Here is a 13,319-nt window from a genome sequence, read left to right as displayed (position 1 = left end):
CCAGAAAACAAATGAACAATGCTATTGTAGTGAACATACTCAAATCACCAAATTTTCAAACACCAAAAACCATTAATTACTCACAAACTTTATGCATCAACAGATCTATTTCTTCTCTTATTAATAAACAATAAACTGTTTCCAGAAGTATTATTTAAATTATTATAATATAAATCATTTTCAATTAATTTATTATGACCTTGATAAAAAATTTTAAAACATTGACCAAAATTAATAAGGATTGATTTAAATCCATATTTTGAAGTTGATACAATTTTTGAAGACGATGATGAATATGATGATGAGTTGGGAGTGGATATATTATTTAATGGGTAATTATCCTTTTTACCATCTGTTAACGATATTATAAAACCTTCATATTTTTCTTGTTGTATTTTTTCTTTTGAAACATTTCTTAATCTTATTGATTGTAATCCATGAGTGTGATTATTTAAATTTGGTTGTTGTTGTTTGTGTTTTTTTGGCGAGTCTTGGTTTAAAGCTGATGACGAAGTACATACTGTTGATGATGATGATGAAAATAAATTGTTGTTTGTTAATGCTTTAGGTAATTTTGATTTTAACAGTGATTGATTAATTTTGATGTAATTTATTTTTTCAAATCCAATAATCATATTTACATCTGTAACTTGCCAACATTTTAAATTTTCATACCAATATTGAGATTCATTAATAGAATTAAATCCAAGACATCTAATTTCTCTAACATCTCTTTCGACTCTTAGACATATACTATTTTTTGATCTTTTACTTTCAATTTTGTAAGTGTGTATTATTAATATACCCGAATCATCTTTATAAATTAATGATAACGAATTGATTGAAACACAACCACAAAATTTACAATGTGTTGGTTCGGAATGTGCAACTTTAAAAGAACCAGCTTTGAAATATCCAATATTGAAAGTTTTCAAAACTACTCCTGTTTGAACATCAATTAGACTTGCTGTAAAATCTTGAACTGAAACTATCATACCTAAAAAATCAAGTGGTATTAATGCAGGAGTATTTAAAAATTTTTGTGTTGGTGGTGGAATTTGTCCATTTATGAATTTTAATTTTAATTCTTTGAATATAAATTTATTGTTGATTGCTGTCCCTATTATATATTCTCCGTTTTGCTTTTTACATAATATTTTGTCATTAATTCTTGGAGTTTTTATTTTAGCAGCAGCTGATAATTTGGGGAAATTTTCAATTTTCATTGTTCCATCATCACATGATATGACTATTATTTGACCAGTTTCTAGCACTAGTATATAATCATTATTTGAATGTTTTATTTCTTTATTTACTTGCTGTTGTTGTGGTTGTTGTTGTAGTAGTGATGGTAAAGGTGGTTGTAATTGAGGATGCAGTGGTCTTCTTGATGTAGCTCTTGGAATTGTAAATGATGATAATGTAGATGGAGCTAATATTGGTGATGGAGGAGCCGGAAAATTCCCAGATTTATGATTATCTTTCATTATTTTCCTTGTTAAATAACCAGCTACAGTTTTTTTTCTGAAAAATGATTCTAACACCTTTGTTTCACGATTTAAATCATTATATATTTTAGTCCATTTTAACTTGTAGTTTTGAAAACAATAAATTATTTTTTTATTAAAATTTATTAATATTATATCAAACCCATCATCACTTATTGATATATGATTTACTGGCCAAATATTATTAGTTAATATATGTTTTTCTTTAGTGATGGGAGACCAAGCTGTAATATTATGATTGATTTCTAGTGATACAACAATTTCGCATAATGGATTGGTTTCTATCTTTATAAAATCTGAAGCTGTTGAAGTTGAAGTTGAAGATGAAGATGAAGTAGAATTTTTAAAATTTCTTAATTCAATTGAATTAAATTTTTCATTCTTTTGAAACAAATAAGAATTTTCTTCTTGATTTGATTGAGATTTTAAATTTAATCCAATTAATATTATAGATACAAGGAATATAATTGATAGTATAATTTCAATATAAAATATATTAACGGGTATATCCATTATAAAATCATATTTTGATTTATTCTATATTTTGTTTTTTTCAATTGGGGTTCTATAAGTCTTTTATTTCCTTGGTACTAGTAATAGTAATATATCTGAATGAATAATATTTAGTTGAACTAATATTTAAATGATAATTGACCTGATTTATTGTATTGAATAGTTGTGATTGATATAAAAGTAATGAATGAATAAAGAGTTTTTTCTTTTTCAATTTATATAATATTTTTTTATTAATATAAATATTATAAATTTTTTAATAATAATAATCATATTTTAATAAAACATACATTGTGCATTTCTCAAATTTAACCTTCCATTCGTTTACAAATTATCATGATACAAAGTCATTAATAATACTAATATTCTATTGTTTTTTGTTTGTATTGTGTCGACGGAAATGACTTAAACGTATGTCATGTTTGATTAGAACTAGACTAAGGCGAACATCAATTTATATTTTTATTTAAGCTAGAAAAGATTACTTAGTATTTATAAATATCAGTCTTTAGTTTAAAATGTTTTGTTATTAATCGTATAAGAATTTTAATGATTAATAAAAATTAGGGTCCCCTTTTTCTATTCATTATCAACGGATAAATTATCAATCGGAATATTAAAAATAACAAACAAAACTATTATACTAAGCTTAAGGGGCAATTAGACTAAAATTTTTTATTGTTATTAATTTGATCATGGTTATAATTAATAATATCAAATTAGAATGATGATTATAAAATATTATTTATGATTTAGTAGGTGGAATTATAATAAATCAAGTCCGGAATCATAATACTAAGATTAATGAAATATTTTATCATCATGTTTAATAATTTATCCATTGCTCTTCATGGTTGCAAAACCATCTCTGATATATTTTATTTTTTATTAGACGACGTGGATTAAGCGCTTGACTTATACTTTCTTTACTGTTTTTCAATTGCCGACATATGATAAATAAAAACTTCCATTTTATTAAAGTATGACAGATCATTTCTAATTTCTATGACTTACTTGCCTTGAGAACGTATAAAACTTTGATTTAAGATCATGTGGTTTTTCTACACTTTCTTTGATTAATTGATTTTTTACTCGTAATTGATTCCATTTGGATGAGATTTTTAAGTAAGCAAGCTGCCAAAATTCATAGGTGATAACCTACATGATGAACTTGCTACATGATAGACTTGCTACATAATGCTCAATAGTTGCATTATTGTTTAATCTCCTGATTGCATCAATTACTGGCTAGGGCTGTCATCAAAATCTACATCAATATTAATAAAAGTCTTAATAAATCTATTGTTCTATAATAAAATCTATATCTATAACCAGATCTAAACTACGGAAAAACCCACTAAATCTAATCATTGAAATTATTAAAATCTGGATCACAAGTTCTAACAACACCATCTTTTTCAGATAATTTATTTAATTTTTCAAAATCTTCATCTTCTAAAACAAATGTCTTATTATTTGAAATAACTCTTGATTCAGTTACTGATTTAGGTAATACAACTGTTTTTCTTTGAATAGCCCATGAAATTAATACTTGAGCTGGTTCAACTTGATATTTTTTAGCAATTTCAACTATAGTTGGATTTTTAAATAATGGAGAATCTGATGAACCTAATGGTGAATAAGCTTCTAAATAAATATTTTTTGATTTTAAATAATCTACAAGTTCTGGTTGAGTTAATAATGGATGAGCTTCAACTTGATTTACAGCAGGTACAATATCAACTCCTTCTGAATTTAATAATTTTTCTAATTTTTTTATAGTAAAATTTGATACTCCAATAGCTTTAACTTTTTTACCTTCTTTATAAATTTTTTGTAATGATCTCCAAGTATCAACAAATGTATGATCATCATATGGTTTTTTGGTTTCTGGATTTGTTGAAACTGGCCAATGAATTAAATATAAATCAACATAATCTAATTGTAATTTTTTTAATGATTCATCTAATGCATTTTCAACATTTTTATGTTCTGAATTCCAAAGTTTAGTGGTGACGAAGATATTTTTTCTATCAACATTTGCAGCTTTTATACCCTCTAGAGATGTAAGTGTTAGTAATTTGAGCTAATTAATCTACAAATTTTAATATTCCCAATTGATTATTCTTCACATACCTCCTACTTCTTCTTCATTACCATAAATAGCAGCAGTATCAATATGTCTATAATGACCTTCAGTTAAAGCAGTTTTAACTGAGTTTTTAGCAGCATCTTTTTCAGTTGCTCTCCATGTACCTAAAGCAACGGCTGGGATTTTATGACCATTATTTAAAGTAAATTCTGTAGTGTTAAATTCTAATTTAGCTGCCATTGTGTATTATTAATTTGTTTAATTGAGTGATTGAAATTGAACTAAGTGATTGAAATGTAATTGAGTAATTCTGTTGAAAAATGGTTAGCCTGAAAATTGTGGGAATTTGAACTATTTATATAAAGGTATCAAACGGAATAAACTATAAAATGGTGGGGGATTTAAGCTACCAAATTCTTGCATGTGTGGCAATAGTTAACTATTGTTCAGTTGTTGATTTGTAGTGTATAATTCAACAACATAGCAAATTGATATATTATTCACTAATTACATCATTGAATGTAATTAGTAATCGATCAACCGTTGTAATTACTCCGCGTAATGTCTCAAGTTTGACATATTTAAATTGTGCTATTGTTTTTGCTCCAGCTTTGAGCCACTTACTCAATTGGCATTTGAATCGCTCTGAGATTGAACAGGTATTTTGGTCAGTAAAGTGAAAGCTAATTACAAATGAGTAAATACCAGGGTCAATTCTGCTAGCTTTGTCTTTCCTCACTCTAATGATGTAAATGGAGTTGAAACACTTGATTTTGAGCAATTCATTGCTTATCTTGAATATCAAACAGCCAATTCTAGCGAACTGAGCCACAAGGAAAATTAACCTCAAGCTATAATTCTATTTATATCACTCAAATCTCAAACTTTGATATAATTTCCTTCAACCATTTCGACTTCTCAATTTTTTGCAACCATTTTCAAATTTTTTAATAGTGTCGTGTGAATTTAATTAAGAAAAAAAGGTTGAAAAAAAAAATAATTAAAGAACTTTCAAATTATCATCAAAAAATCGAATCAATTCCACAACATGGATTCACCCTTGAAAACTACTTTAAAAGCCCGTTTGAGTGCTTATTTGGTTACTGCATCAGATTACAAGCGTCAAAGAAATAGAATTAATAAAAAATTATTAAAATTACGTCATGATTTGAGTATAATCACGAAGAATACTAAAGAATATAAACCAAAATCCATAACAACAGACCAATATAAGGATAATAGTAAATATGGATTAATTGAATTATATTTAGCAGAGAGAGATTTATTATACGCTTATGAAATTAAAGCCAAATTAGATATAAATAATGAGAAATCATCTTCATATGCAACATTATTGAAGACTAAAATCAAAAGAGCATTAAATCATGCTGATAATTTAATAAAATTAACTGAAAATGAAACAAACCCAGTACGCATTGAAGTCTTTATATATGCATCATTAATTGCCGGACAATTATCAATCACAAGAAAACAATGGTCAAAAGCATTAAATGCATACTCAATTGCAAGATGTTGTTTGGAGTATTTAAAATCAACTAACACAGACTATACAGATTTATCTAATGAATTAATTGAAAATACTATTGATCCTGCATTGAATTTAACAGCATCACAATTGGATTTAGGCAGTGATTTGAAATCCTTGTCTAGAAAATACTGTCATGAAAATAATTTTCCAGAAATATCACCAGTACTTCAACTCATTGATTCAAATTTTACAAAAGAAATACCAACTACGGAATTACAAAAAGAAATTGAATGGAGAGGTCATACTGCAGAAATTTATAATGATGAAGTAGCTTACAAAATTCAAGAATTAACAAATAACAAAGAATGGTTAAAATCAAATGATACAAATCAATTTGACCATATTATTGCTGCATGGATCGAAATTTTGGAGTTGCATAAACAAGATACTGAAAAAAACCAAGATGATGATGACTTAGATCAAGTACAAAATAGAGCTATATTGTTAACTTATTTAAATTACAATTTATTGTTTACAAAATTGAAAAGAGATTTGTTATTAATTGGTCAATTAGTTTCAAAAAACAATATTGAAGACAAGAGAGATATAATAAAATTGTTTTTGGGAGTTATTAAGTTGGTTGATGAGTTAAATGAATTACCAGGTGTTTACAATGATGAAGATTTAAGTTATTCATTACAACACTTGAAAGAATTTTTCGAATATCAAAAGGATTCAGTAATAGCGGAAGCATATCAATATAATAGTAAATTTGCCGAGAGTTTGAAAATATATACATACATTGACAACAAATTATCAGATGACGATATTAGAGAGTTTTATAAAGTTGATTTCCCATTTGATGTAAGTACTAAAGAAGAAGTTGCATTTTTCAAAGTTAATCTCAAGAAGAAAATATTACAATCACAAATAAGTTCACAATTTGAAGAAAATAAAAAATCAGCATGTTCTAAATTTGCAATTGAAAATTTAAATAAATATCCTGAAGGTTTAAACATATTTAATATTAATGAAATTGAACCAATCTTGTGTAAACCAGTATTATTTGATGTTGCATTCAATTACATAAATTATGACGGTGAAGTCAAGGGAGCTATTGAAACTAAGCCAGTACAACCAGTGAAATCAGAGCAAGCAGTTGAACATGAAATTGAAGGTAAGAAAAGTAGATTTTTTGGTTTATTTAGTGGTAATAAATAATAGTTGACTAGTTTGTGTAAAAAATACGTAATAAAATATAATTTTTCAACTTTTTTCTCTGTAGTGTTTTGAATTTTTTAACTTAACAAGTTATTTGTTGTTCATGAATAAATTAGTAACATTAATAATATGTGTTATTGGGTTATATAGTACATTTTTAACTTGGTCAATATTACAAGAACGTATAAACACTAAACCATATGGTAACAATGAATATTTCAAATCACCATTAATTATAAATATCGTCCAAGCTTTGTTAGCTTCAATAGTGGGATTAATCTATAATAATGTAACCACTAAAAAGTCACCGTTCGGAGTGCTAACACAACCTGGAGTTTTCAAATCAATGATTTTGATATCAGTATGTTCAAGTATTGCATCACCAATTGGTTATAAATCACTAAGACATTTAGATTATTTAGCTTACCTTTTGGCAAAATCTTGTAAATTAATTCCAGTTATGTTAGTACATTTCATATTGTACCAAACTAAATTTCCATTTTACAAATATGCAGTTGCTGGGTTGGTTACTTTGGGAGTTACAATTTTCACATTGGCTCATTCAAAAGAAACAACTAAAATAAATGATGGAAACACTAAATTAGGATTAATTTATTTAATTGGAAGTATGTTACTTGATGGATTTACAAATTCAACTCAAGATCAATTATTTAAAAAGAATAAAAATTTCACAGGTGCAAATTTAATGTGTATTTTGAATTTATTCATATTTGTAATAACTTTAGGGTACGTTGTAATTTTCCAATTTGATGAAATTACAAAAACTTTAACATTTGGTTCAAATTATCCAGAATTTGTATATGACTTGTTAATATTTGCAGGTTGTGGAGCTATAGGTCAAGTTTTTATTTTTATAATTTTGGAGAAATTTGATTCAATCATATTAATTACTGCTACTGTTACTAGGAAAATGTTAAGTATGATATTAAGTGTTTTCTTATTTGGTCATTATTTAAATGTTAATCAATGGATTGGAGTTTTGTTAGTTTTTGGTGGGATTGGATATGAAGCTTTTGTTAAATTAAATCAAAAGAAAAGTAAAATTGAATAGATATTAATAGATTTGTAAAACAATACGATTTTAAAATAATTTGTATATACAAAGTTCGAGATCTCTCGCTAATTTTATTTTTAATTATATGAATTAATGCCAAAAAGCATTAGCCACCAATGCCAATACAATGACTATTCTTCAACAAAATACGTTCGTACTATCATGTGAAAAATGGTGTTGCATATTCGCATCCTTATTTCCCAAAGTATTTTGTACTTTGGTGTTAACTTGGTCAGCAATAGCAATGATGATAACTATGCCAAAATATATTGAATCCAAAATTTTATTAGTAATTGAGTTCGTTGTGGTCAATTCACTTTATTTATTGAGTATTATAACATATTATAGAATTATATACAACGGTCCTGGATCTCCTTTAGACTATCCACAATTAAGATTAAATAATTCAGAAAATCCATTTGATTCAAATCATCAACCAGCACAAAAACCACCAGAATTTATGACAATACACACATTAAAATTAAATCAAGGTTTTAGATATTGTAATAAATGTAAATGTTGGAAACCAGATAGAACTCATCATTGTTCAAGTTCGGGGAAATGTATACTTAAAATGGATCATTATTGTCCATGGTTTTCTACATGTATTGGGTTTTTCAATTATAAATTTTTCATACAATTCTTATCATATGTTGCTATATATTCATGGATTATATTGGGCATTACGATATATATAATTTATAATTTGTTGGTTACTGAAAAATACAAAGACGAATACTTAACTATTAATTTAATATTATTATGTGTTATATCGTTTACATTTGCATTAGCAGTGGTTTTTTTTGTATGTTTTTCATTATATCTAGTCTCAAAAAACTTATCAACTATAGAATTCCAAGAACAAAGATGGAATTATAGAGGTGGAAACGTTTATGAATTTGATAGAAACGGTAAACAAAAAAGATTGGCCAACATTTTTGATTTAGGTGTTAGAGAAAATTTCAAACAAGTATTTGGTGATTCTATTTTGGAGTGGATTTTACCAATTGATATAAATTATAAAATTGCTAATGCAGGTTTTAAAAATGGGATTAACTTTAAAGTTAATGAAGATGTTTATAAAAGATGGTGTGAGAATGCTGAATTACAAAATCAATTAAATGATCAATTGGCTGAATATAAAAATAGAGTCAGAAGAGAAAGGGAAGAATATGTAGTATAAGAGTAAATTGAAATCCATAATAGGTTCAACATTTCAAGAGTTTAGTTTACATTTCAAATTCCTTTAAATTTGTCATTATTAATACTACTTATAGCTCCATTTCTTCAGCACCAAAAGCACCACTTAATTCATCATCACTATCTATTGCATTATCACTCATGTTCTCATTATGTTGTTCTCTTAAGGCCGCTAAACTTGTACCTGAACCTCCACCGACAATTCCACCAATTACTGAAGATCTCTTTTGTGGAATTATTGGTTGATTATTTCTATCATATTCATCTTCTTCATCTTCAAAATCAACATCGAAAAAATCTTCGCTAGTGCCCGTTACTCTTTGATATATTGATTTGACATCAGTTATTATACCATCATAAGATAATTCCGCACTTGGAGTATTTGTGAAAATAATTTGATCTTGTGCATCCGGCACATCTTTCAAAACAATGTTATTTTCTTTAGTTGGTTTAAAAATATTTGATAAATCATTTGATATAAATGTCTTTTCAACATATCCTAGTTTACAAACAACTTCAAGTTTTTCATTTGGTACAAAATTTTGTAAATGTGAACCTAATTTGAATGAGTTGGCTAATACTGGAGTTCCTTGTTGATTCAATATAAAATCGGTTTCATCCAATAGATCATCTATATCATTTGAAGTTTCTCTTAATAGTGATGCTTCCATTTTTGAATAAGCTGATTCTAAATCTCTTTTAGCACGGCTTAAATCCTGTTCAACAGTTTGACTAAACCATATGGATTGATTTTCAGGACAGACCCCGGAATTACCATTTTGGATCATTACTTGTACTGAATACTCATTATCTGTTGGTAAAGAATGTGGTGGAAATACAACTATTGCCAGTGATTCGTTAGGTGACATCCATTCTTTACAGTCACGTCTAACAACTGTGACTAATCTTGTTACATAATGAGGTTTTAATTGATCCGTTATTTGACTATAACTTGAACTCAAAAATTTTGGTAATTGTGTTGGTGAAACTATTATTTTTTCATTAATTTTAATGTGGGACCCATCATCAAAATGAGCGATTTTTGATACCGGATCAAAATCAACTAGACTAGTGTTTAATTTATAAGTTGTACCTGCAACTGCTGCACTTCGACAAAATCCTTGTGCTAATTCACCTGGCCCACCATATTTTGATACCATACATGGGAATTTACCATAAACATCAAATGATGAAAGAAATCTTTTGATTTTTATAAGTGCTTCCTTAGTGCTTATTTGTTCTTTATATGATAATCCAATTGAATATACTAACTCATTTATTTGAGGATCTTCCAATTTAAATTCTTCTTTTAAAAATTGTTGTATTGGTTGATTAGGTTTTGAGATTTTTGACTTATAATCTGGATCCATCAAAATAAATTTTAAAAACTTCATCAAATTTCTTTTAGTTATTAAACTTAAGGACTTATCAATGAAAATATCTTGTTTTGTAGTTGAATTAATCTTTTGCTGGAAATCATCATTTTCAAAAACATGGAAATTCGATAATGATTGAAATTCCAAATATCTATAAACTCTTGATTTTACTAATAAACTTAATAAATCTGATTGACAAAACATTATCTTTGGTGTTAAATCAATACCATAATCTTTTGAATGAAATTGATTATTTAATTTACCTCCAGGTATATATATTTGAGCTTCTTGAAAATGTGGAATTTTATTTGTATTTACATCTGCACACCATTTTTTCAATTGTTCGATTGTCATTGTTGAAGTTGAATCTCCATAATATGGTTTATTATCTATATGTAATACTTGAGTATTTTGCCATGATAAAGAAGCTGCTAATATACTTTCTTGTAATCCTGTACCTATGATTAATACGTCACAATTATCCATTTTTAAATATTGGTCTTGAGGTTTCTCCAATCCGGCTAGATGTGGAATAACTGGTGGTGTATATGTTGTTGATGGTCTACGTTCAGCCATTGACTTTCGTCTTTCTGATCTTTGAAAACTCATTAGCTGGTGATTGTGGTTGTGTTGATAAAAAATTATTAAAAAATTTTTTTTTCTTTTATTTTATTTTATTAATTAATTTTTTTTATAACGTTTTTTTCTTTTCGGGAGTCATGATATGAAGGGTTCATTATTGTTAGCTTGGCAAGTTAAGGATAAACATTGTTTGGTAATTGGGTCAGGAGATGTTGCATTATCTAGAATAAATCATTTAGTAATAGCTCAAGCAAAGATTACAGTTATATCAGGTGATGGACACATTCATAAAGAGATCTTAGATTTAGCTAAAACTGGGGAAATTACATTGCACAATAGAAATTACAAAGATGAAGATTTGAAAATGTATGAAAAATTGGAACCACAATTGGATTTTAAAAACTTAAATACTACAGCTTATTCCGCTATAAGTCAATTAGTTGACGAAACTTTTGCTTGTGTTTTATGTTGTATTGATGATTATGAATTGAGTGCAAAAATTTATTATCAATGTAAATTGTTGAGGTTACCAGTTAATATTGCAGATAAACCACCATTATGCGATTTTTATTTTGGAAGTATGATCAATCAAGAAAGTTTACAAATAATGATAAGCACAAATGGTAAGTCACCAAGATTATCAAAACTAATAAAAGATAATATTGCAAAACAATTTGTTGGAGTAGACTTGAATAATGCTATAGAAAATTTGGGATTAGTTAGAGCTAGATTAAGGGAATTAATATTGGTAGATGACGATCTAGTTACAATAGATACAAGAATGAACTGGATTAAAGCATTGACTGATTTTTTCACAGTAAAAGAATGGAGTTTACTACATTTAACTCAAAATCAAGCTGATAAGATCATAAAATGTTTTCCTGATTTTCCACCTAAACAATACGATGAATTTCAAACCTATATATCTTCATGAATAAATAGTTTAGAACCACCACCACCAACATACTCTCCGACTATATGCCCATCACCCTTTAATTGATATTGATAACTCATTAAACCTTCTAATCCCACTGGACCTCTTGCATGAATTTTATTTGTACTTATTCCAACTTCTGTACCAAAACCGTACCTGAAACCATCAGCGAATCTTGTTGAAGCATTCCAGTAAATACCGGCTGAATCTATACTTTTTAAGAACTTGTTGGCAGTTGGTTCATCTTCCGTTATTATACATTCAGTATGTTTTGATGAATGTTCATTTATATGTTTAATAGCTTCATCAGCATCATCTACTAATTTCACGGATATATCAAATGAAAGATATTCTTTATCAAATGAGTCATCTTTAGCATCTTTTACATATTCTGACTCTATAAGTTTTAAATCTGGGGTAACATGAGCTGTAACTTTGTTATCGATCAATGTCTGTAAAATTTCTCTCTGTTCTTCTTCTGGAATATTTTTATTGATTAGTAATTGTTCCACAGCATTACACCCAGCTGGATAATTTGTTTTAGAATCAACAATAATTCTTTTAGCTTTTACTATATCATAATTTGAATCAACATAAATTGAGCATATACCATCAGCATGACCTAATACTGGAATTTTTGTATTTGATTTTATATGACGCACTAATTCATTTGATCCTCTTGGAATTACCAAATCTATGTATTTATCCTGATTTAATAAATCTGCAACATCCTCTCTACTTTCGATTAATTGAATAGCTTTTGATGGAACTTTAGTATTTGATAATGCTTTATTTACAATTCCACTCATAACTTTGAATGTTTGATACGATTCTTTACCACCTTTCAAAATTGCAGAATTTCCTGATTTAACTGCTAATGCGGTAATATTTGCAATAACTTCTGGTCTACTTTCAAAAATAATTAATAAAACTCCAATTGGTGCAGTAACTCTATAAAGGTTTAATCCATCATCTAATTTTTTAGCTAATGTAATTTTTCCTACTGGATCTGGTAAATTTGCAACATCTAATATTCCTTGAAGCATAGAATCAAATTTTCCACCCTTTGATAAATCAAGTCTCTTGATAAGTGATGATGATAAATTTTGAGTTTCAGCATTTTTCAAATCGATTTCATTAGCTTGGAGGATCTGTGACTTATTTTCTTTTAAGGTGTTGTAAATTTCTTGTAATGCCTGTGATCTTTCTTCATTGGAAAGTGTTTTTAATTTTGAGAAAGAAAGGTTAGCATCTTTGGCAATAGTTTCACTTGACATTTTGATGGTGTGTTAGTCATAAGAAAGTGACAAAAAAAAATATAAAATCGCA

General features: G+C 27.4%; 8 protein-coding genes across 8 annotated transcripts; 4 read left to right on the top strand and 4 right to left on the bottom strand. All coding sequences in view use genetic code 12, as the record gives it.

The window, feature by feature from the left end:
• Positions 1–89: 89 nt before the first annotated feature.
• KGF54_003589 (uncharacterized protein) lies at positions 90–2,021 on the bottom strand (the record flags this gene model as incomplete). Its single annotated transcript, XM_051764193.1, has 1 exon — positions 90–2,021. One exon carries the CDS (start codon positions 2,019–2,021, stop codon positions 90–92), a length of 1,932 nt encoding a protein of 643 aa, XP_051619649.1.
• Positions 2,022–3,384: 1,363 nt separating this feature from the next.
• On the bottom strand, positions 3,385–4,353 carry KGF54_003588 (GCY1; the record flags this gene model as incomplete). The annotated part of the gene is made up of 2 exons (XM_051764192.1): positions 3,385–4,079; positions 4,158–4,353. 2 exons carry the CDS (start codon positions 4,351–4,353, stop codon positions 3,385–3,387), a joined length of 891 nt encoding a protein of 296 aa, XP_051619648.1.
• An 808-nt stretch (positions 4,354–5,161) lies between these two features.
• On the top strand, positions 5,162–6,823 carry KGF54_003587 (signal recognition particle subunit; the record flags this gene model as incomplete). The annotated part of the gene is made up of 1 exon (XM_051764191.1): positions 5,162–6,823. The coding sequence occupies one exon, from the start codon at positions 5,162–5,164 to the stop codon at positions 6,821–6,823; it is 1,662 nt and encodes a 553-aa protein (XP_051619647.1).
• A 103-nt stretch (positions 6,824–6,926) lies between these two features.
• HUT1 (Hut1p) lies at positions 6,927–7,895 on the top strand (the record flags this gene model as incomplete). Its single annotated transcript, XM_051764190.1, has 1 exon — positions 6,927–7,895. One exon carries the CDS (start codon positions 6,927–6,929, stop codon positions 7,893–7,895), a length of 969 nt encoding a protein of 322 aa, XP_051619646.1.
• Positions 7,896–8,142: 247 nt separating this feature from the next.
• On the top strand, positions 8,143–9,081 carry KGF54_003585 (palmitoyltransferase; the record flags this gene model as incomplete). The annotated part of the gene is made up of 1 exon (XM_051764189.1): positions 8,143–9,081. The coding sequence occupies one exon, from the start codon at positions 8,143–8,145 to the stop codon at positions 9,079–9,081; it is 939 nt and encodes a 312-aa protein (XP_051619645.1).
• An 88-nt stretch (positions 9,082–9,169) lies between these two features.
• KGF54_003584 (GTPase-activating protein) lies at positions 9,170–11,083 on the bottom strand (the record flags this gene model as incomplete). Its single annotated transcript, XM_051764188.1, has 1 exon — positions 9,170–11,083. One exon carries the CDS (start codon positions 11,081–11,083, stop codon positions 9,170–9,172), a length of 1,914 nt encoding a protein of 637 aa, XP_051619644.1.
• Positions 11,084–11,198: 115 nt separating this feature from the next.
• Positions 11,199–11,990, top strand: MET8 (bifunctional precorrin-2 dehydrogenase/sirohydrochlorin ferrochelatase; the record flags this gene model as incomplete). Its single annotated transcript, XM_051764187.1, has 1 exon — positions 11,199–11,990. The coding sequence occupies one exon, from the start codon at positions 11,199–11,201 to the stop codon at positions 11,988–11,990; it is 792 nt and encodes a 263-aa protein (XP_051619643.1).
• A 51-nt stretch (positions 11,991–12,041) lies between these two features.
• PRO2 (glutamate-5-semialdehyde dehydrogenase) lies at positions 12,042–13,267 on the bottom strand (the record flags this gene model as incomplete). The annotated part of the gene is made up of 2 exons (XM_051764186.1): positions 12,042–12,078; positions 12,147–13,267. The coding sequence occupies 2 exons, from the start codon at positions 13,265–13,267 to the stop codon at positions 12,042–12,044; spliced, it is 1,158 nt and encodes a 385-aa protein (XP_051619642.1).
• Positions 13,268–13,319: the final 52 nt, after the last annotated feature.

This window comes from Candida jiufengensis (assembly GCF_024610255.1).
Source record: "Candida jiufengensis strain CBS 10846 chromosome Unknown scaffold2, whole genome shotgun sequence".
NCBI lineage: Eukaryota > Fungi > Ascomycota > Pichiomycetes > Serinales > Debaryomycetaceae > Lodderomyces > Lodderomyces jiufengensis.
The sequence above is the reverse complement of the archived record's forward strand: the minus strand, read 5'-3'. Positions and strand labels throughout refer to the sequence as shown.